This window comes from Chlorocebus sabaeus, chromosome 6, assembly GCF_047675955.1.
Source record: "Chlorocebus sabaeus isolate Y175 chromosome 6, mChlSab1.0.hap1, whole genome shotgun sequence".
Lineage (NCBI taxonomy): Eukaryota > Metazoa > Chordata > Mammalia > Primates > Cercopithecidae > Chlorocebus > Chlorocebus sabaeus.
This window is the reverse complement of record NC_132909.1, coordinates 25,881,032-25,904,465: the sequence shown is the minus strand read 5'-3', so window position 1 is coordinate 25,904,465 and position 23,434 is coordinate 25,881,032. Positions and strand designations below refer to the sequence as shown.

The 23,434-nt window shown below is 43.8% G+C and overlaps 1 protein-coding gene across 4 annotated transcripts in view; it reads right to left on the bottom strand.

The window, feature by feature from the left end:
• Positions 1-23,434, bottom strand: part of CEP89 (centrosomal protein 89) — a 93,811-nt gene that overhangs the window by 22,463 nt on the left and 47,914 nt on the right. For all 4 annotated transcript variants that reach the window (XM_007996221.3, XM_007996219.3, XM_007996217.3 and 1 more), the window contains 3 exons: positions 20,942-21,045; positions 15,883-15,998; positions 12,978-13,158 (listed from right to left, as the gene is read on the bottom strand). In XM_007996221.3, coding sequence (XP_007994412.3) covers positions 12,978-13,158; positions 15,883-15,998; positions 20,942-21,045 — 401 coding nt within the window. The remainder of the gene's footprint in view (positions 1-12,977; positions 13,159-15,882; positions 15,999-20,941; positions 21,046-23,434) is intronic.

Sequence of the window (23,434 nt, the reverse complement as noted above, 5' to 3'; positions counted from 1 at the left end):
AAAGATGAGGTCTCACTATGTTGCCCAGGCTGGTTTTGAGCTCTTGGGCTCAAGTGATCCTCCTGCCTTAGCTTTCCAAAGAGCTGGGATTACAGGCATGAGCCACACCTGGCCACACACTTCTTTGATGGTGATGATTTAACCTCTAACCTCTTTTTCTCCCACGGTTTTGGCTTATGTCTCTGTCTCTCTCTGTTTCTGTTTCTCTCTCTCTCTCTCTCTCTGTGTGTACACACTATTCCTTCCAAAAAAAATCTAAGATAATTCTATTTTTTACATGGTTATAAATGCCAGATTTTAAAAAAAACCTGCTAAAACAATTTTTTCCATAATAATGTAATTATAAATACATGTTTTTAAGACAAAAGGAACAAAGAACAAAGGGGCCCTTATTTTGTTGAACAACAGCTTGGGTGTTACCAAATTTGCATAGAGAGTAACTTGGGATAGGGGCTGCATCCTTTGCTAGCACAGCAGAAATACACAACAATGTATGATTTTAAGGTTTGTCAACTATAACTGTAAAACATACAAAATCCAGGATTCATTTCTTTCACTGAAAATTTACTTAACTATTATTTTATTGGATAAATTGTTGAACTGGATTAACGATAAAAGGTTAAAGAAGAATGTTGAAAATACCAAGACTTCTGCTTGCAGCCAAGATAGAGTTACAGAGACCAGATTTACCCTCAGCTAGAAAACCAGGCAAAACAGAAGAAACCACAGTTTTCAGACTTTGGACAACAGGCGAGGCAGGACTGTGATCCTGAAGGGAAGGGAAAACAAGGTGAGTGCTGCAACTGCTCCCTCCACCTTCCTGTCTGGTAGACACCTGCTGAGCCCAGGAGCCAGCGATCCAAGAGCAGGGAGGTCAAGGCAGCTGGAATCTCCAGAGCAGGGCAGAGGGCGTTTCACAGAGGGAGAAAGGGCTCTGGAGATCTTGAGGGGTCTTTGGCTGAGTACTGATCTGTCCGTGTGTAAGAGGAAACTGCCTAAAGCCGAGGAAAGAAACACTACAAACAGTAGGCAGAACAATTTCTGACACACACAAATAATGAGAAATAGTTCATGCACCCACCAGTCAGAATGGAAAGACCTTATAATAAGAGATATCGGATAGAATCCTTAAAGGAGTGTTACTGTCTTAGCAGTGGCTCATGCCTGTAATCCTAGCACTTTGGGAGGCTGAGGTGGGAGGATTGCTCAAGCCCAGGACCTCAAGACCAGCCTGGGCAACATAACAAGACCCTGTTTCTACAAAAAAAAAAAAAAAAAAAAATTGAAAAAGAAAATAAAGAAAAGAAAGTAAAAAAATAAAGAATCCAACAATTATCTAGTGGCTTAAGTGTGCACCAGAATGAAATCTAACACTATTTAAAGCAATGCAATAAGTCTAACATCCTGCAACATAAAATCTACACCATCCAGCACTCAGTCAAGCATGAGAATAGGCAATAAAATACGATCCATGATCAGGAGGGGAAAAAAATCAACAGAACAGATCCGGAAGTGAAAGAGATGATGGCATTGGCAAACAAACGTTTTTAGAAAAACATGCTCCTACATTTGAGAAAGAAGAGAAAAACAGCATGCTGGGGACAGAGATGGAGAATACAAAAAAAGACTCAAATGGATCTTTCTTACAGAGATGGGAAAAATCATTATGCGAAGTGAACAATATATTGCATGGGACTAACAGCAGATTAGATTGTAGAAGGATACAAGATTTGTGAAATTGAAGACATAGTAATAGACACTGTCTGATTGAAGCCCAGAGAGAAACAAGTGTGGGCAAAGAGTGAACAGAACAATCAACAGGACAACATCAAGCGGTCCAGGAGAGGTGCGAGGGAAAAACAGAAGAGAACATTCAAGAAATAATAGCCAAAAGAGATTTCCAAACTTGATGAAAAATAAACATTGGTAGCCCCAAGAAGCTGAATGAACTTCATGGAGAGTAAAGAAACCATGCTGCCCAGGTGTGGAGCCCCCCACTGTAATCCCAGCACTTCAGGAGGCCAAGGCAGGAGGCTCCCTCAAGGCCAGGAGTTTGAGACCAGCCTGGGCAACATAATGAGACTCTGTCTCTACAAAAAATTTAAAAATTAGCTGGGAGCAGTGGCACATGCCTGTAGTCCCAGCTACTTGAGAGGCTGAGGCAGGAGGATCACTTGAGCCCAGGAGGTCGAGGCTGGGCAAGCAGTGACCACACCACTGCACTCTAGCCTGTCCAACAGAGCCAGACCCTGTGTAAAAAAGGGTCTGAAAGAAAGAAAGAAACCATGCTAAGACATATCCCAGTTAAAATGCTGAAAACCAGTGACAATGAAAAATTCTTAAAAGTAGCCTCAGAGAAACGTTATCTTCAGAAGAATACAGATAACTGACAGCAGATTTTCATCATAAATGATGCAAGCCAAAAGCCTATGAACAGCCAGCATCTTTAAAACTGAATGGAAAAAACCCACACACTACCAAAAATCTGTCGGCTTGGAATTCTTCACCGAGTGAAATCATGTAATCAATGAAGTTTCATAATTTTCCCAACAGAAGTACTGTAAATCTTTTCACACCTATTTGTGAAGCTTTGTCAACGGTTCCTTCCTTCCTTTTCATTAAAAAAATTTTTTCTCATCATGATAGCCTATCATTACCTTAGTTTTCAAAATATCTTTTTTTTAAAAAATGGAGTCTTGCTCTGTTGCTAGGCTGTAGTGCAGTGCCACGATCTCCGCTCACTGCAACCTCCGCCCAGGTTCAAGTGGTTCTCCTGTCTCAGCCTCCCAAGTAGCTGGGATTACAGGTCTGCGCCACGACCCCCAGCTAATTTTTGTATTTTAAGTAGAGACAGGGTTTCACCATGTTGGCCAAGATAGTCTCGATCTCTTGACCTCATGATCCGCCTGCCTCGGCCTCCCAAAGTGCTGGGATTACAGGCATGAGCCACCGTGCTCAGCCCCAAATACCATTTTCTACATGTTTTTTTCCTACAAAGAAATACAATTAATTTTTATAATTTTCTGTTTTGAACAACTTGGCTAAAATATCTTACTATTTTTAATGATTTGTAGATTTGTTTTCTACAGATAGAATTATATCATTTATGAATAATGACACTATTGTTTTCCTTTTTCCAAACCTTCTAAGTTTTTCATGCCACGTGTGTCAGTTACCACTCGGTAGCCAGTGCTGTTAATGTTGTCAGAGGACAACCTTGTATTGTTTCCAATCTCAATAGGAAAGCTTTCGACATTTCACCAATTGGTGTGATCTTTTTTGTAGTTTTATTTTTTAATAGAACTTTAGAATGTTAGAATTTAATAGAAGTTTTACATCTACATTCATAAGTGAAATGAAAAGCAATTTTCTTTTCTTATACTATCACTGTTGGGTTTTGGTGTCAAGGTTATACTAACCTCATTAGATTAAGGAGCATTAATTCTTTTTCTGTTTCTAGAAAGGTTTATGTAAGACTGAAATTATTTCTTCCTTGAATATTTTTAGAACTCTCTAGTGAAGGTATCTAGGCCTGGAGTTTTCAAGGGAAGATTTTTTTAATTCAATTCTTTTAATGATTAGAGGACTATTCAGGTATTCTTTTTCTTTTTGAGTCAGTTTTAAGGTAAGTTTTCAAGAATTTGACTATTTCATCTAAATTTTCAAATGTATTGACATAAATTATTTCTAGGTGCACACAAATTTAAATTTGTATGAATTCTACTTGGTAAGTTGAGCCTTTTATCTTTATGAATCATCCTCTTTGCTTAGCATTTTTGTTTTGTTTGTTTTGTTTGAGACAGGGTCTCACACTGTTGCCCAGGCTAGAGTGCAGTGGTGTGATCACTGCTCAGTGAAGCTTCAAACTCCTGGACTCAAGTCATCCTCCTGCCTCAGCCTCCTGAGTAACCGGGATTACAGACAGTGAGCCATCACACCCAGTTTATTTTTAAATTTTTTGCAGAGACAAGGTCTCCCTGTTACCCAGGCTGGTCTTGAACCTCTGGGCTGAGCCGCCACGCCTGGCCTAAGTAGTATTTTTTACACTAACATCTACCTTGTTAGAGATTAAGATTTACCATCTCTGTTTTGGTTTGTACTTGAGTAGTACTGTTTTTCCTGCCCTTTTACTTTTGACCTTTCTCAATCCTTATGCTTGGGACATACATCTTAAAGACAACACAGCTGTGCTTTAGTTTACACAGTGACATTCTTTGTCTTTTAACTGGAGTATTTTGTCCATTTAGTGTATCTAAATGGTATGTTTGGTTTTAAATCTACTTTTTACTTTTTGTAATCTAACATTTTACTTTTTGTTTCCTATTCTCCCCTTGCCTACCTTTCATTTTCCTGCTCTTATTTGGATTATTTTTTATGATTCTTTTTATCTCCATACTAGTTTAAAAGTTATATACATTGTTTCCAGAAATTTCATCATGCATATTTTCAAATTATAAGATTAGTCAACACTTTTATCCTCTTCTGAATGATATAAAGACTTTAGAACACAAACTCCATGTGCTTTGTGCCTGATTATATGTTATTATTGTTGTGCCTTTTAATTTTATGTATTCTTAAATCCCCAAAGATATTACCATTTTAAAGACTCAATGTTCATTATATTTATCTATATATTTACCACTACCATTTACTTTCATTTTACTTTCTTCTTGCTTCTCAGGCATCCTGCCTGGAATCAACCATCTCCTCCTCAGGGGCCTCCCTTGAACACTGTATCTAACGCAGTCCTCCTGATTGCAAGTCTCTCTCCATCTTATTATCCTCATATATAGATATATATATATATAAATATTTATGTATAAATACTAATATTTACTTATATAAATATATATACATATTATATATATAAACAGAACATCTTTAAGAGTAAGAATTCTTAATTTTGGCTATTGTGTGTTTCAGTTATAAAAATTCTATTTGTTTCTTTTTCAAATCCACTATGTCATGTTTTGTAGTTCCCTGAAGAAATTTTGGAGCTTCTCTGTCTCAGACTCCTGGACCCAAGAGATCCTCCTGCCCTGGCCTCCCAAAGTGCTGGGATCACAGGTGTGAGTCACTGCACCTGGTCTCACCCCAGGACTTTCTTAAAACCCTTCCAGATGAAACGAAACACTTTTACGACCTGTGCTTTAAGGAATAAAGACCAGGGGCCAGGCGTGGTGGCTCATGCCTATAATCCCAGCACTTTGGGAAGCCAAGACAGGAGGGTCACTTGAGGCCAGCAGTCTAAGACCAACCTGGGCAACACAGCAAGACCCCACCTCTACAGAAATACTTAAAAATTAGCCCCTCAACTGATCCACCTGCCTCGGCCTCCCAAAGTGCTGGGATTACAGGCATCAGTCACCGTGCCCAGCCCCATTTTTCTTTTCTACTGTATTTTGACTGTACTTTTTCTGTTTAGGTATGTTTAGATACACGAATACTTACCATTGGTTTATAGTTGCCTGCAGTGTTCAGTACAGTGACATGCTGTGCAGGTGTGTAGCCTCGGAGCAAACAGCTCCAGCATCTAGCCCAGGTGTGCAGGAGGCTATGCCATGTGGCTTTGTGTGAGTACACTGTGATGCCCACACAATGACGAAATCACATAATGATGAGTTTCTCAGAACGTATCCCCATTAAGTGACACACGATTGTGTTCTGATAGCCCCCTAGATGTAAGTAAAGAAGGTATAAAAAGTTTAAAAAGAAGTCACTAATGGTGAAGGCAGGAGGAGAAATGACCATTTTAAAATAACAAAGATGCCACCAAATCTTTTTGTAGTGGAGATTGGAGAAAGACTTTTGTGGCTCAGAATGAACTGGCTGGGGAGGGAAAGCCTTTATGGTGGCTTTGGTTCAGCGGCTTTGGGCACAGAGTTCACAGGTGGGTCAAGGGTAGACGAATGAGAAGGATGGGGCCGGGTATGTGACCCTAGTGGGCTCTCCCATGGAAGGGGCGGTGTTTGGAGAGAGAATTTATAACATGGAGAGGGGCAGGAATTCATCAGAGCTAGAATATGTGGATTCCATGGAGACCTAGTAGAAAAATAGACAAAATGAGGAGTAGGAAATTGAGCGTTTTTGTTTTGGCTACGGAAGCCAAGGACACCTTGGAGTGAGGCTCAAGGGAGTAGAAGTGCCCTCGACAGCCTCCACTAGGCAGCCCCTTCCCATGCTGGCATCATAATAGAGATAGGCCACATGCAGAATACACACTGATTTATCAGCAAAGCAGCTGCTGAACCAGCGCTCACACTGGCGGAATGTCTGGGGAGGAGTTTGGGAAAGGGTTATGCCTCAGGCAAAGGTGAGGTCATGAGGACGAGATTTTTGTGCAGGGATAAAAAGGCTTATTGAACCTCTGCAGGGCAAGCCTTGAGGTGTGGCATGTATGTGTTCTTTCACCTACCCTGGTTGAAAGGAAGGCAAATGATGGGTATTTTGTCTTGCTTCCTCTACCCATTGGCAACCCTGCGTGGAAGGAACAGTGACATGGGAAATGGCACAAGCTCATGTTCCTGGTGAGCTGTCAGTTGGCTTTGGGTTGGACTGGTGGTCACACCTGGAAGCAGAGATGGCTCTCTTTGCTTTTACTATTTTCTAGAAAGGCTGGGCTTACTCAAGATGAAGGTAGGAGAAAAACAAGGTATCAACCCACTTCTCTAAGGAAATTTGGCGAACTCTTTTGGGGAGAGCTAAAGATTTAGGGGGACAGGTTGTATCTACAAAGGGAAGCCTTTATCCTGGCTTTTGGGAGACCTGTATCCTAAAGTGAAGCTGACCATTGCATGCACCTTATCTATATACACAGAGGCCTGCTCAGCAGCCAGGGAGATGCCTGCACAGGGAACCACCAGGGCAGAAAATCCCTCAACTGACACAGTACACACCAAGTACCAGTAATTCCTCTTCCTAAAATCAGAACAGATGACTAGATGTGAACAAGCAACAAGGATCATTAGGTGTGGTGAAAGAAATTGCAACATGAAAGAGAGATCCAGATAAGCAGAGAAGCTCAAGGGAAACTGAGTTAACACAGAGGACTAAGGAGGCTTTAAAAGAACAAAATGCCATGAGAAAAGAAAGTATAGCCATTAAGTAAGAGCCAGACTAAACATGATTACCAGAATTTTAAAAATATCACAAGGGCTGAAAGATATATTTGAGGAACCTCTCAGAACTAAGGAAACAAACGATTGGGAAATGGAGATAAAAGGTACTAGAAGTGGACAACCCATCCAGGAGGTCCAGCCTTAGGTCATCAGGAACCTCAGAAGGATACGAGAGACAGCGGAAAGGAAGAAGTGAATAGCTGAAGGGCATTTGCAGACCTCTGAAGACCTTGGGGGATTCACTGCAGAGGTACCCACTGCAGAAAATGAAAAAAAGACCCCCACACCTACACATATCCTAATGAAATATCAGTCAATCAAGATTGATGAAATAGGCCAGGGGCAGTGGCTCATGCCTGTAATCCCAACACTTTGGGAGGCTGAGGCGGGCAGAATGCTTGAGGCCAGGAGTTCAAGACCAGCCTGGCCAACATCGTGAAACCCCATCTCTACTAAAAATACAAAAACTAGCCAAGCATAGTGGCACACTCCGATAATCCCAGCTACTCAGGTGGCTGAGGCACGAGAATTGCTTGAACCCAGAAGGCAGAGGTTATAGTGAGCCGAGATTGTGCCACTGCACTACTCCAGCCCCTGGGTGACAGAGCAAGACTCTGCCTCAAAAAAAAAAAAAGAAAGAAAGAAAGATAAAAATGGTGCACCTATACAGGGCACTTACCATGAATGGAGCTTGCAGGATTGGAAGAAGTTGCTCTGGGTGAGTCAGTGAGTGATGAGTGAATGTGAAGGCCGAGGACATTACTATATACTCTCGTAGACTAAATACTGTATAATTAGGCTACATTTAAATTATTTTTTAAATTTTTTCTTGAATAATAGATTAATTTTAGTATACTGTAACTTTTTACTTTACAAACTTTTTAATTTTTTAACTTTTTGACTTTTTAATAACACAGTTTAAAACACACACTGTACAGCTGTACAAAAATATTTTCTATTTTTATATTCTTACTCTCAAGTTTTTTTCTATTAAGAAAATGTTTAAAACTTTCTAGACATTCTTTAAAAAAATGAAGAACAAATGCCACAGGAGTCTAGGCCTGCAGAGGGGCAGGATGATCAATATCACTGTCCTCCACCTCCATGTCTCATCCCACTGGAAAATCTTCAGGGGCAGTAACGTGCATGGAGCTTTCACCTCCTGTGATAACGATGCCTGCTTCTGGACACCTCCTGAAGGAACCGCCTGAGCCTGTTCTACAGTTAACTTTATTTTTTCATAAGTAGAAGGAGTACATTCTAAAATAACAATAAAAAGTAGGACAAATACATAAACCAGTAACATAGTCACTCATTATCATTATCAAGTATTATGCACCACCCATTACTGCACGTGCTAGGCTTTCACAGGATTGGCAGTGCAGTAGGTTTGTTTATACCAGCATCACCACAGACACAAGAGTAACGCATTGCTCTACGATGCTACAATGGCTATGACATCACTAAGTGATAGGAATTTTTTGGCCCCATTATAATTGTATGGGACCACTGTCGTATATGTGGTCCACTGTTGACTGAAGCATTGTTATGTGGTACATGACTGTATGTTTATGTAGTTATGACACAGCCACAAAAACACGTCGGTCGCTGGAGCAGATGTTTGAGAAACATAAAATTATAAAGATGAACATGATTTCAAAAATATTTCCTTGGCCGGGCGCGGTGGCTCAAGCCTGTAATCCCAGCACTTTGGGAGGCCGAGACGGGTGGATCACGAGGTCAGGAGATCGAGACCATCCTGGCTAACATGGTGAAACACCGTCTCTACTAAAAAAAAAAAAATACAAAAAACTAGCTGGGCGTGGTGGCGGGCGCCTGTAGTCCCAGCTACTCGGGAGGCTGAGGCAAGAGAATGGCGTAAACCCGGGAGGCGGAGCTTGCAGTGAGCTGAGATCCGGCCACTGCACTCCAGCCTGGGCGACAGAGCGAGACTCCGTCTCAAAAAAAAAAAAAAAAAAAATTTCCTTCCTCTATTGCAATAGAAAAGCACATGTCTGGAGACATATGGTGGCTCACGCCTGGAATCTCAGCACTTTGGAAGGCCAAGGTGAGCGGACTGTTTGAGCCCAGTTCAAGATGAGCCTGGGCAACATGGTGAAACCCTGTCTAATAAAAATACAAAAAATAGTCAGGAGCTATGGCACGTGCCTGTGGTCCCAGCTACTTAGGAGGCTGAAATGGAGGTTGGCTTGAGCCCAGGAGGTGGGGGTTGCAGTGAGCCAAGATCGCACCACTGCAGTCCAGCCTGGGTGACAGAGGGAGATCTCATCTCAAAAAAGCAAAGCAAAGCACGAGTCTGGCCCAGTCAGCATGTAATAGTAGAGTCAAAACCACTGGGCTCCGGTAGTTGGAATCACCAGCATTTACTAAAGCACCAAGCTTCACATGCACTAGCTCATTTGTTGCCCCACAACAACGCTACGGAGGGAGAAGGAGGAGCTGGAGAGAAACAGACGCCAATAGGTGTATCCAGTCAACCATTTTGAACTGAAAGACTCACCGTTTAAAACATTTTCCCCCCTTATTACAAAAGTGAATAGGACACTTGGAAATATAAAAACATACAAGAGGCCAGGCTGGTGGCTCATGCCTGTAATCTCAGCACTTTGGGAGGCCTAGGCAGGTAGATCACTGAAGGCCAGGAGTTCAGGACCAGCCTGGCCAACAACATACAAAACTAGCTGGATGTGGTGGTACATGCCTGTAATCCCAGCTATAAGCAGGGCTGAGGCACCAGAATCGCTTGGACCCGGGAGGTGGAGGTTGCAGTAAGCCAAGATCGCGCCACTGCACTCCAGCCCGGGTGACAGAGCAAGACTGTCTCAAAAAAGAAAGGAAAAAAAAAATTAAAATTACTCATTGTGATGGTTAATTTTATGTGTCACCTTGGCTCAGCTGTGGTGCCCAGCTGTTAGACCAAACACTAGACTTTGCTGTGAAGTATTTTGTTGATGTCATTAACATTTACAGGCCGGGCGCGGTGGCTTATGCCTGTAATCCCAGCACTTTGGGAGGCCGAGGCGGGTGGATCACGAGGTCAGCAGATCGAGACCATCCTGGCTAACACAGTGAAACCCCGTCTCTACTAAAAATGCAAAAAATTAGCCGGGCGTGGTGGCGGACACCTGTAGTCCCAGCTACTTGGGAGGCTGAGGCAGGAGAATGGCGTGAACCCGGGAGGCGGAGCTTGCAGTGAGCCGAGATCGCGCCACTGCACTCCAGCCTGGGCGACTGAGCTAGACTCCGTCTCAAAAAAAAAAAAAAAACATTTACAATCAGTCGACTTTAAATAAAGGAGGTTTACTCTTGATAATGTAGGTGAGCCTAATCTAAGGCCTTAAGAGCAAAAACAGCTTTCTCAATGAAGGAGTTCTGCCTCAAAACTGTAAGATAGAGATCCTGTCTGGGTTTCCAATGGGCTGGCCCGCCATATGAATTTTGAACTTGCCTGCCCCTACAATTGTGTGAGCCAATTTTTAAAAGAACTCTCTCTCACTCTGTCTTTCTCACTAACCTATTGGTTGCTTCTCTTGAAGACCCTGGTTGAAACACAATCTCATCTGCCGAAGATAATTTCTATTAATATTTTCCCATTCTGCCTATCTTTTTTCCATGTGCTTACAGTATATATGTAATTTTTTATATATACACGTATATAATTTTATAATTTTTTTTTTTTTTTTTTTTTTTTTTTTTTTTTTTTGAGACGGAGTCTCGCTCTGTCGCCCAGGCTGGAGTGCAGTGGCCGGATCTCAGCTCACTGCAAGCTCCGCCTCCCGGGTTCACGCCATTCTCCTGCCTCAGCCTCCTAAGTAGCTGGGACTACAGGCGCCCGCCACCTCGCCCGGCTAGTTTTTTGTATTTTTTTAGTAGAGACGGGGTTTCACCGGGTTAGCCAGGATGGTCTCGATCTCCTGACCTCGTGATCCGCCCGTCTCGGCCTCCCAAAGTGCTGGGATTACAGGCTTGAGCCACCGCGCCCGGCCATAATTTTATAATTTATATAAAATATATAAATTATAAAATATATATAATTATACATATAATTTATTATATGTTTCCTATACATAGTTAATAAATATATACCATCTCTCTCTCACATACACATACAAGATTCTTTTTGACATGAGAAAATAGCCACTATATATATATATATATATATATATATTTTTTTTTTTTTTTTTTTTTTTCCCACGATGTTGCCCGGTCTAATCTCAAACTCCTAGGCTCAAGCAATCCTCCCACCCAGACTATTACCAACTGGCCAATTACCAATTACATACATACCATAAATATGTATATATATATATTATATATACACACACATACACATGTAATTATACAAACACATACATTTATACATACATACTAGAATGATCAAACTCATTTCACTTGCCTAGGACATTCCTAGTTTTAGCACTAAAAGTCCCACATCCCGGGAAACCCCTCAGTCCCAGGCAAACTGTTACGGCTAGTTACACACACACACACACACACACACACACACACACACACACACTTCTTTTTTATTTTGAGACAAAGTCTCGCTCTTGTCTCCCAGGATGGAGTGCAGTGGTGCGATTTCGGCTCACCGCAACCTTTGCCTCCCGGGTTTAAGCAATTATCCTGCCTCAGCCTCCCAAGTAGCAGGGATTACAGGTGCCTGCCACCATGCCTGGCTAAGTTTTGTACTTTTAGTAGAGACAGGGTTTCACCAGGTTGGCCAGGCTGGTCTCAAACTCCTTTCCTCAGGTGATCCACCCAACTCAGCCTCCCAAAGTGCTGGGATTACAAGCGAGAGCCACCGCGCCCGGCCACACACACCTCTTAAAAAATAAAATTGTAATCATTTTCTATGTGCTGTTTTAAAACCTGAACTCCTTACTTAAAAATATATTGTGGCCAGGTGGGCATGCCCCTGTAGTTTTCATTTTTTTTTTTTTTTTGTAGACATGTGGTTTCGCCATTTTGCCCAGGTTGGTCTCAAACTTCTGGGTTCAAGTGACCTGCCAGCCTCTGCCTCTCAAAGTGTTGGGATTACAGGCATGAGGCACCACTCTCAGCCCAGTTCCACTATTTTAAACTGCCTTTGGTTCTAAAATTACTAAGGCCAAAACAGCATGAAAAAAAAAATCATACACAAAGTGCAGACTGCAGCCCTCAAGAAGAGCCAGGCACTACTTTAATTTACCATTTATTACCAAAGTTATTAAAAGAAAAAGAAAGTCAGGCTGGGTGTGATGGCTCAGACCTGTAATTCCAGCACTTCGGGAGGTGAGGCCAAGGCAGGCAGATCACTTGAGGTCAGGAGTTTGAGACCAGCCTGGTCAATATGGTGAAACCCCGTCTCTACCAAAAATACAAAAATTAGCCAGGTATGGTGATGCACCCCTGTAATCCCAGCTACTCAGGAGGCTGAGGCAGGAGAATTGCTTGAACCCAGGAGGTGGAGGTTACAGTGTGCTGAGATTGCACCACTGCATTGTAGCCTGGGCAACAGAGTGAGAGTCCGTCTCAAAAAAAAAAAAAAGTCCCATTCTCACTTTCAGACACCTGTGCCGCTCTGCTGTGCATGACTGTAGGTGAAGAAACCCAGAAAGAACTGAACTGAGCAACCTCTCTCCATTCTGCCTATAACCACAGGCAGAGTGACTCATTATACTTGAAAAGTCATTAAATCAGCTGGGCATGGTGGCTCATGCCTGTAATCCCAAAACTTTGAGAGGCTGGGATGGGCAGATCACTTGAGCCCAGGAGTTTGGGACCAGGCTGGGCAACACAGAAAGACCCTGTCTTGGAAAAAAAAAAAAAAAAAAGGGCAAAACATTAAATCCTTACCTTTTTAATTCATTTACAATTGATTTATGAACTTCCATTGCGATTTTGCCATCCGAGTGTGTTTTGAGTTCTCGGCATTTGGCACGTAAAATCTCCAGCTGTTCCCTGTTCTCCACCAGCTCCTTTTCCTGGCCCTGGGTTTTCGTCTCCAGGAGCATTAGTTGTTTAGTCAGCTTAGAAACTGAAAATCAAAAGAGAAGGATAAAAACTTGGCACAGAAGACCTCTTAAAACACAATTATTGGCATTAGGAAATACTAATGAGGGTCAGCTGATAAAAATGACCTTTAAAAGAGCTTCTGAGCTGGGTGTGATGGTTCACACCTGTCCTAGCACTTTGGGAGGCTGAGGTGGGTGGATCACGAGGTCAGGAGTTCAAGACCAGCCTGGTCAAGTTGGTGAAACCCTGTCTCTACTAAAAATACAAAAATTAGTCAGGCGTGGTGGTGGGTGCCTATAATCCCAGCTACTCAGGAGGCTGAGGCATGAGAATCACTTGAACCCAGGAGGCAAAGGCTGCAGTGAGCTGAGATCACGCCACCACACTCTAGCCTGGGCAACAGAGTGAGACTCTGTCTGAGAAAAGAAAAAAAAAAAAAAAAAGATCTTTTGGAGTGTTATAAATTAACACCAAAGGCTTTGTCCTTAGATATTACTGTCCCTACTGGGCGCAGCGACTCATACTTGTAAACCCAGCCCTTTGGGAGGCTGAGGGGAGGATTGCTTGGGGTCAGGAGTTTGAGACCAGCCTGGGTAACATAGTGAAACCCCATCTCTACATAAAAATTTAAAAATGAGCAGGGCATGGTGACATGCGTCTGTGGTCCCAGATATCCGGGAGGTTGAGGCAGGAGGACTGCTTGAGTCCAGGAATTCAAGACTACAGTGAGCCGTGACTGGGCCACTGCACTCCAGCCTGGATGACACAGTGAGACCTTGTCTCCAAAAACAAAAACCAAAAAAGCCAAAAGAAATTACTCTCTCTACATTAAGCACTCACTAAATATATACTTTTAAAAATAAAATCCACTATAATATTTTACCAAAAATGATTCCAGTCTTCAACTAACTGACTTTCCTGAGACTGAAGCCTTAAATCACACACAGGTGTGCAAGCATATGTCACAACATCGTCCCTAAAGCTGCAAGATTTTCAAGATTTTTAAGGACATCAAACATGGCTAAACTAAGAACCGGATTTATTGTTTTCCTTGCCTTTCCTCATTAAACTTTTATTTTATGTCCTGTATCTAAAGTAAGTCATAAATATTCTCATCCTGTGTTACATAGTTGTATGTAATAAGACATTTCCTGAGCATCTGCTGACACTAGCACTTAGAGGTATTTATTGTAGCATAAAACTGTACATCTCTCTATTCTATGAAAATATCTAATTGGTGACTGGGCATAGTGGCTCACGCCTGTAATCCTAGTATTTTGGGAGGCCAAGGTGGGTGGATCACTTGAGGTCAGGAGTTCAAGACCAGCATGGCCAACACGGTGAAACCCCCTCTACTGAAAATACAAAAATTAGCTGCGAGTGGTGGCACGTGACTGTAATCCCAGTCACCTGGGAGGCTGAGACAGGAGAATCGCTGGAACCTGGAAGGCGGAGTTTGCAGTGAGCCTAGATCACACCACTGTACTCCAGTCTGGGCAACAGAGTGAGACTGTCTCAAAAAAAGAAAAAAAGAAAAAAGAGAAAATATCTAATTGGTCAAAGTGAATGGCTGTTCTGGGCAATGGGAAAACAGCACAGGCAACTCACTGAATCACACAGGTCAAAAGGTTTTCCCTGCCCTATGTGACCAGAAATCCTCTTTCTGTTCAGATCTGGTATGTTCAAGAAAATTAAGCTCAGTAAATAGAAAACTAACGTCATCCCTAACCCTGAAAACAAAGATAAGAGGCTCCACAACTCTGTTTCCCCTCTCCCCTTAACAATGCCAGAGTAAAGGCAAATACTCCTGGGCCACGCAGGTCTCAGGAGAAATCACGTGGAGGAAACTCCTGTGCACCTCTCTGGGGGATGCTCTCATCTTTAAACACAACCTGGTTCTCAGAAACAGGAAGTGCTAGCCCCGCAACTGCAGCAACAGCAGGGGCTGCTCATGGACCTGCCATGGCGTGGAAGGGGCTGCCATTCCAAAAGCAGCTGGAGAGGGGAAAACCTCCATCTGCTTCTCGGGGTGCCACGGCCTCATGCAAGATGGCTTGTGCTTCAGTTTCCCAGCCTATGCCATTCTTCACTAGGAAAGAAAAATCAGTAAAACAAAGGGAAAAAATGCCACTGTCTTTTGTACCCATAAATTGTGGTTTTAAAGCAGAAGCGATGACTCAGCCTGGCCTCCTTACAGTTGTGCACTGTCCCAGACTGTGAAGCTCCTAGGAGTTGGGAGAGTGCATGGGAAGACACGGGAAGAGGGACACTCTCGGAAGGCATCTGACAGAGATCTAATCTGCAGAGATGTCGCCTCCCACGCCCGCAGCACTGAAGGAAGGAAGGACACAGGGGAACTGTTTAGAAAGTGAACGGTTCTGCTAATTTACTCACCCAACAAACATCTGGGAAGAGACCCTGTGTTATTTCAGATGTTTACCTCGCATGATCTTTCCCATTTCTAAGGTACTATTTTACCCCAAAACCAGTTCTGCTGAATCTAGCACTATCCCTGCGAGTGATTTACAAACCCATGGGATGATGAGAGACACTGTGGAGTATGAAAAAGCTATCTATGCATTGAGGGTAATGACGTGGAAGGGTTATAAACAGCCGCATTTCAGTCAAGAATGTAAAACATGACTTCTGTCATTTTCAATCGGGGCCCCCGGCAGGAGGGAGACAGAAGGGTAAAATGACAATAGTGACATCACTGCATGGCCAGTCCTCGCTGGAAGGACCTCACCTTCTTGGAGGTGCTCCTGGTGGCTGTCCTTGGCTTTCCTTTGCTGAATCTCCAACTGCTCCAGCAACAACTTGTTTTCCTCTAAAACCAGTTTTGCTTGAGTCTGAAGCTGACGCCTGCAATTGATTTACAAGATGAAATACTGTGATTCAGGTGCTGAATGGTTACAGAAACACTCTGGAATCTAAAAGGAAGCAATGGGTGCATTATAGGTAATGAATATCAAGCCATGTCTTCATGTTAAACACATTAACACAGCAGCAAATCCTGCCGTTTGCAGTCAGTTGGGGAAGGACAGCCGTGAGTCTGAATTACAGACTGCTTCAGAAACGCTTTCAGATGTAGAATTTCAAACATGTACAGAAGTAAAGAGGATAGAGTAGGAGACTCCCATGTGCACAGTACCCAGCTTGAATAGTCACTAAATGGCTGATGAGGTTTCATATGTATAAACCTCTAGTCTTGCCACCCACTATATTATTCTGAAGCCCATATGGAACATATTTAAAGAAATAGTAAGTTTCCATTTTAATTTTAAAATACTCCTTTGTAATCAGTAGCATATTTGCAAAGAAAAAAAAAAAATGGCTCTGTTAGCAGGCTTTGAAATGGTTTCTTAGAACTGTATGAATCTGCCCCAGCCTTCCTCTCAAGCACAAGCAAATCCTCTCCTTCCAGTGCAGTGTAAACCCCAGCCCAGCTCAGCCCTCAAGATCACAAATTCTGATTAGGATGAGCTGAAGGGACCTTAGAAATCATCTAGTGAAATGTTGACCACCCAAAGTACACTGGGTGGTAAGTAAACAATCTCCATTTTCCACTTGAAACCCTAAAGGTAAGGAGGAGGAAGGAAACAGACAAGATGAAAGGAGTCAGGCTGTAACAATGGTGTGGCCCCAATAGTGGCTATGCACTGACTGGCTCCTGGGCACTGTGGGGGTGTCTCTTGCCTGCTACCAGCACCCATAGAGTAGGCTGCCATGCTGTCAGGAGGGGGTTCACCCAAAACTGGTCTGTGCTAGCCTCCTCATTCTCGCCACAAACTGGGCAGCTCCACAATGGTCTGTTTTATGTTTTAGACTTATTTATTTATTTATTTATTTATTTATTGAGAGATAGGGTCTCATTCTGTTGCCCAGGCTGGAGTGCAGTGGTGAGATCTTGGCCCACTGCAACCTCCACCTCAGCTTCCTGAGTATCTGGGATTACAGGCATGCATCACCACACCAAGCTAATTTTTATATTCGTATTTTTTGGTAGAGACAGGGTTTCTCCATGTTGGCCAGCCTGGTCTGGAACTCCTGACTTCAGGTGATCCACCCCCCTCGGCCTCCCAAAGTGCCAGGATCACAGGCGTGAGCCACCGTGCCCGGCTGCATTTTGGACTAATTTATAAGACTTTTTCTTCATTTGTTCATTCATTCATTTGTTCATTCCTTCCTTCCTCCCTCCCTTCATTCATTTTATTTTTTATTTTTTAGAAACAAGGTCTTGCTCTGTCACCCAGGCAGGACAGGAGTACAGTGGCACCATCAGAGCTCACTGTAGCCTTGAATTCCTGGGCTTAACAGATCCTCCTGCCTCAGCCTTCTGACTAGCTAGGACTATAGGTGCATGCCATCATGCCCAGCTAATTTTTAATTGTTTTGTTTTGTTTTGTTTTGTTTTTGAGACAAGGTCTTGTTCTGTTGCCTAGGCTGGTGCACAGTGGTGTGATCATAGCTCACTGCAGCCCCGAACTCCTGGCCTCAAGTGCTCCTCCCACCTCAGCCTCCCAAAGCATTAGGATTACAGGGGTGAACCACTGAGCCTGAGCCATTTCTTTTTAAAATGAAAGGGATTGATCCCCCATTCCTAAAAAAAGTTCAAAATCTCAGATTTGGTTCAACACTCCCTCTTGTTTTGTTTTATTTATTTATTTTACTATTATTTGAGACAGGGTCTCACTCTGTTGCCCAGGCTGGAGTGCAGTGGCACGATCTAGGCTCACTGCAGCCTCCGCCTCCTGAGTTCAAGTGATTCTCCCGCCTCAGCCTCCCGAGTAGCTGAGATTACAGGCATGTGCCACCATGCCTGGCTAATTTTTATATTTTTAGTAGAGAAGCAGTTTCACCATGTTGGCCACACTGGTCTCAAACTCTTGGCCTCAACTGATCCTCCCGCCTCAACCTCCCAAAGTGCTGGGATTATAGGCATGAGCCACTGCGTCTAGCCTCCCTCTTATTTTATAGAGAGAAAGAAACAGACCCATTAAGCCTGAGGTTAGCCAGTGATTCAGGGGAAGTTAGGAAAAGAAATATACAAAATTTACTTGCAGCCCAGAAGTTCATTGAGAAATTACTGGCAACCAAGCAGAAAGCGTCTGCTGGGCCAGATGTGGTGGTTCATGCCTGTAATCCCAGCACTTTGGGAGGCCGAGGCAGGTGGATCACCTGAGGTCAGGAGTTGGAGACTAGCCTGTCCAACGTGGTGAAACCTCATCTCTACTAAAATTCCAAAAAAAATTAGCCAGGCCTGGTGGTGGGTGCCTATAATCCCAGGTACTCGGGAGGCTGAGGCAGGAGAATCACTTGAACCTGGGAGGTGGAGGTTGCAGTGAGTCGAGATCGCGCCACTGCACTCCAGCCTGGACGGCAGAGCAAGACTTTGTCTCAAAAAAAAATAAAAAGAAAGAAAGCGTCTGCTGAAGTGTGAAGTCTGTGTACCAAGTGCCGCGTGCAGGTTTAGCAGCCGTGCATGTGTGTAGGTACTGAGAGCAGCAAGGAGCTCTGCCCACCAAGTGTGATGCTCCAGAGCCCAGAGACCCTCCTGCAGCTTGAGGGCAGTGAATTCAAAGAATTGCTCAGGGAGGCCCTGAGCAAGCCTGATGCTCTCCCCATGATGGTGTGGGCCATCATGCTAGAGCAAAGGGCAGATTTCAACTCCCAAAAAACACAGGATTGGGGAACACTGTGGGGCTGTGGATTTGAAAGCAAAGCCTGACTTTCTTTCCTTTGTTTCATTGATTTTATTTTAAGGAAATGCAGACAAGTTGGATGTGTGGCTATATACAAGGCTAGGGAAGGAACACGGGGTTCCAGAATCTGACAAGGTCTCTTGAGCCCCTTGAAAGCATTTGAAAGCAGGGCCTGCCTTTCTTTCCTGTGTTTCGTTTATTTTATTTTAAGGAAACGCAGACAAGTTGGATTTGTGGCTATATACAAGGCTAGGGAAGGAATCTGGGGTTCCAGAATCTGACAAGATCTCTTGAGCCCCAGCCTGGCTAAGCTGCTTTCCAGGCCACTGTTCAAGGAGGGTGCGAGGGGAGACACACTAGGAACCCTGACGGAAGAAAATCCAAGCTCAGCCAGGGAGGTCACAGAGCACCAAGACCCAGGAGTTGCCTGGGCCAGTCCCACCTGATGCATCGGTGACTACAAAATCAGGGAGAGCCAATGGTAAGAGTGCTGTTGACTCAATTCCAGATTTCTAAGCATCACATATAGAAAATACTTCATTTTTTCCAGTGATGTTAAGGCCATTTGAAAACACTAAATATAACATACCTACTCAAAGTGAATAATTTTTGTTTTCTTAGTCCTGCCTAGATATTGCTTTTCAAGACGTATACTTTCTCTAATTCAGTTAACAGGCATTTGCTGTTGCTGTGCTAGATGCAGGGCCACACACAAAAATGAGCAGGACACTGGTTCCTGCCCTTGCAGAGTTCACAAAGGAGAAGATGGAGGCAGATGTGGAGGCAGACAGGATAGGCAGGCACAGTGTGGCAGGTACTGGGACAGGGCATGTGTTTAGGGGTACATCAGAACTGGAGACAAGGGGCCGCGTGCAGTGGCTCATGCCTGCAATACCAGCACTTTGGGAGGCCAAGATGGGAGGATCACTGGAGCCCAAGAGTTTGAGACCAGCTTGGGTAACACAGCGAGACTGTCTCTATGAAAAAATTTTTTAAATGGCTGGGCATGGTAGGGCACACCTGTAGTCCCAGCTACTTGGGAGGTTAAGGTGGGAGGATGCCTTGAGCCCAGGAGGTTGAGGCTGCAGTGAGCTATGACGGAGCCACTGCACTCCAGCCTGGGCGACAGAGTGAGACCCTAACTCTAAAACAACTTAAGAAACAGAGACGCCGGCCACGATGGCTCACGCCTATAATCCCAGCACTTTGGGAGGCCAAGGCAGGCAGATCACATGAGGTCAGGAGTTCGAGAACAGCCTGGCCAACGTGGTGAAACCCCACCTCTACTAAAAATACAAAAATTAGCCGGGCGTGGTGGCGCATGCCTGTAATCCCAGCTACTGAGAAGGCTGAGGCAGGAGAATAGCTTGAATCCAGGAGGCAGAGGTTGCAGTGAGCCAAGATCATGCCACTGCACTCCAGCTTGGGCAACATAGCGAGACTCTGTCTCGAAAAGAAAAGAAAAGGAAGAGAAGAGAAGAGAAGAGAAGAGAAGAGAAGAGAAGAGAAGAGAAGAGAAGAGAAGAGAAGAGAAAACAGAGACAAGGGAGCAATAACGGCCTCTCCTGAAGGCAGCGCTATAGACAAGCACCATTCCAGTAGGACCTAGAGGGTGAGGAGTGCAGAGGGGCTTTCAGAGGAAGGACAGGTTGGAAGTGGGGCAACCTCAGTTGTCAGGGAATCTGCCAGGGCAGGGCGGATGGGAGCTGGTCATGCAAGCCTCATGAGCTTTCTGTTTTGGGAGGCCATTTTGAGCTTTCTGTTCTCCAACCCTGGGAGCCATCATTGGGGCCTAAGAAGGGACGAGACTCTCCAGGTCTGAGATGGAAAAATCACCCTAGAAAAATACCACCTCAGAAAATAAAAAGCAGAAAGCAACGATATTTCAGGTTTGAGAACCTACTTAGAATTTAGAAGTCATCTTTAAAATATAAGTTTAGAATAATTTATTAGTGTTTTATTATACCTTATTAATTTCTTAGAAACTCTCCCTTAAAATATTTTAGTTAAGAATGTAATTATGTATTTGATAATTTTATAACATATTTTCTTATTATCATTTGTTTTAAGTTAGCAAAAGAGCAGAAACACAGTGCCACTTGCCATTCCTCACTGGTAACAGCACTACTCTTATTTAACTCTTGGTGCAATTCTTCATTTTCTTTCACCACTTCTTGGACTCGCATCCTAAACATTCTCATTTCCTCCTGAAATAAAATGTACGTAAATTATAACACACACATACCCACGCATCTATATTTCTCAGTTCTGGTGCTGCTGCGGTGACTAAAATCAAATGGTAACAGCCATTTAGCAAGGTCTCACCACAGGCCAGCCTTCAACTCTCGGTACCAGCATGAGTGGTGCCTGCTCTCAGGGAGCCTACAGTCTAGTGAGAAAGCACTAGGACCAAATGCAAGGCCAAGTACAAGAGGCAAAGAACCTGGGCTTTCAATATTGGATTCCTAATTTGCTAACATTGTTCTCTAACTGCCGAATACTGATAGAAAAGGCAGAGATGCCCATCAACACTGACATTTTTCCTTTGCTTAAAGATGCAAGATAATAAATTGGAGGTTTTTAATATTAAAAAAAGACCTTTTCATCCTTAATTAAAGCTAGATTTGGTAGGGAAGGGGTTAGTTAGTGTGGGAGTTGGAGGAAGCTCTTAATTTTTTTTTTTTTTTTTTTTTTTTGGAGACAGGGTCTTGCTCCGTCGCCCAGGCTAGAGTGCAGTAGTGCAATCATAGCTCACTGCAGCCTCAACCTCCTAGGCTCAAGTGATCCTCCCACCTCAGCTTACCAAGTACCTGTGCCACCATGCCTGGTTAATTTTTGTATTTTTTGTATAGACAAGGTTTCACCATGTTACTTAAGGCTGCTCTTGAACTCCTAGGCTCAAGCAATCTTCCTGCCTCAGCCTCCCAAAATGCTGGGATTACAGGCATGAGCCACCACGTCCAGCCAAGGCTATTAGTTTTGTCCATGACAACCATGAGAAAGTGTCTTACTAGCATCATCAGTCTGCAGAGCTTAATTGGCCATTAGCCGCAACACGAGGTCCGTCGCTGGGCCGGTTTTGATGCCTAACAGTCTATGTCTGTTTCAGCTCCCAACCGTCTGTGTGTGTGACACTTCAGCTGAGCCTCCACCATCAGGGCTTTTCCAGTTTCTGTGTCCTGCACTGTCCTTTGGTGAGAATCTGAGGTGCCAATATTTACTCTGGTGTGCCTCTAAAATATTCTACTCCCAGCTGTCAGATGTTTATGCTTACACCCTTTTAACTTAAAGCAGCACTACCAAGTAACTTCTCCTCTCATCCCTCCACCCAGACACACTCACTCACTGCTGGCAGTCCATGTGACTCTTTTTTGGAACAGGGGTCAGGCAAACTAAAGTGTGCAAACCAGCTGGCTGTGTTTATAAATAAAGTTTTATTGGAACATGGCCTTGCCCATTATTTACATGTTATCCTCAGCTGCTTTCATGGTGCAACAGCAGGGCTGAGCAGGTGCAAACAGAAACTGCATGGCCTCCAAAGCCTAAAGTACTTATTAACTTGCCCTTTACAGAAAGTGTGTGCTGACCCTGATTTAGAAGGAGCACCAAAATAATAATATTATTAGTTATTAAGACTGTTATATACTCAATTAGTACAAGATTCATACATGCTCTTAGAAAATTAAGCATCCAACACTAAGGTTAAATGAAAAGGATTAAAATTCCTTTCCATGGGACATGGACACAGGACAGCATCACTGACGAGGAACAAGCTGGGAGCCTCTTAAAGGACCCTCCCAGCTCAGGATCCCAGAACAACCAACATTTCTTTCACTGGATTCTTCAATTTCAGGGATCTATATGGACACTTAAATGAGGGATCCAGACGAATGCAGGAGGCACGGGAAGCCTCTCTAACCCGCACCTGCGGTTAGAACGAGCTCCACTGCCCAAAGCCATTCCCACAAAACGGCGGTGGACAAGGCAGAAATGGATAAAAACCTCACTTCTTCTCCATTTCCAACAGCTCAGCAATCGGACTTCCCTAGGGTCAGCTCATCCTAGAATTAAGAAGCATCTAAGTTTGCCAAAAACATCTCCAGCCTTTCCTTCCCATGTCTGCCCAAATAGCCCTTCTTTTGTTTGTTTGTTTGTTTTGTTTTGTTTTGTTTTTGAGACAATCTCACCCCGTCGCCAGGCTGGAGTGCAGTGATGCAATGCCAACTCACTGCAACCTCCAACTCCCCAGTTCAAGCCATTCTCCTGCCTCAGCCTCCCGAATAGCTGGGATTACAGGCACGTGCCACCACACCAGCTAATTTTTGTATTTTTAGTAGAGACAGGGTTTCACCATGTTGGCCAGGATGGTCTCAATCTCCTGACCTCATGTGATCCACCCACCTTGGCCTCCCAAAGTGCTGAGATTACAGGCGTGAGTCACTATGCCCAGCACAAATGGCCCTTCTAATGGTGGTGTTTGCAGCTGCAGAGTACCAGAAAGAAGCGCTTCCCCACTGCTGTCTTCCTTGCACCCCAAGATCTCAGCCCATATGGGCTGGCTGTCCAGAAAGCCATGGCTTCTCATGCAGCACTGCT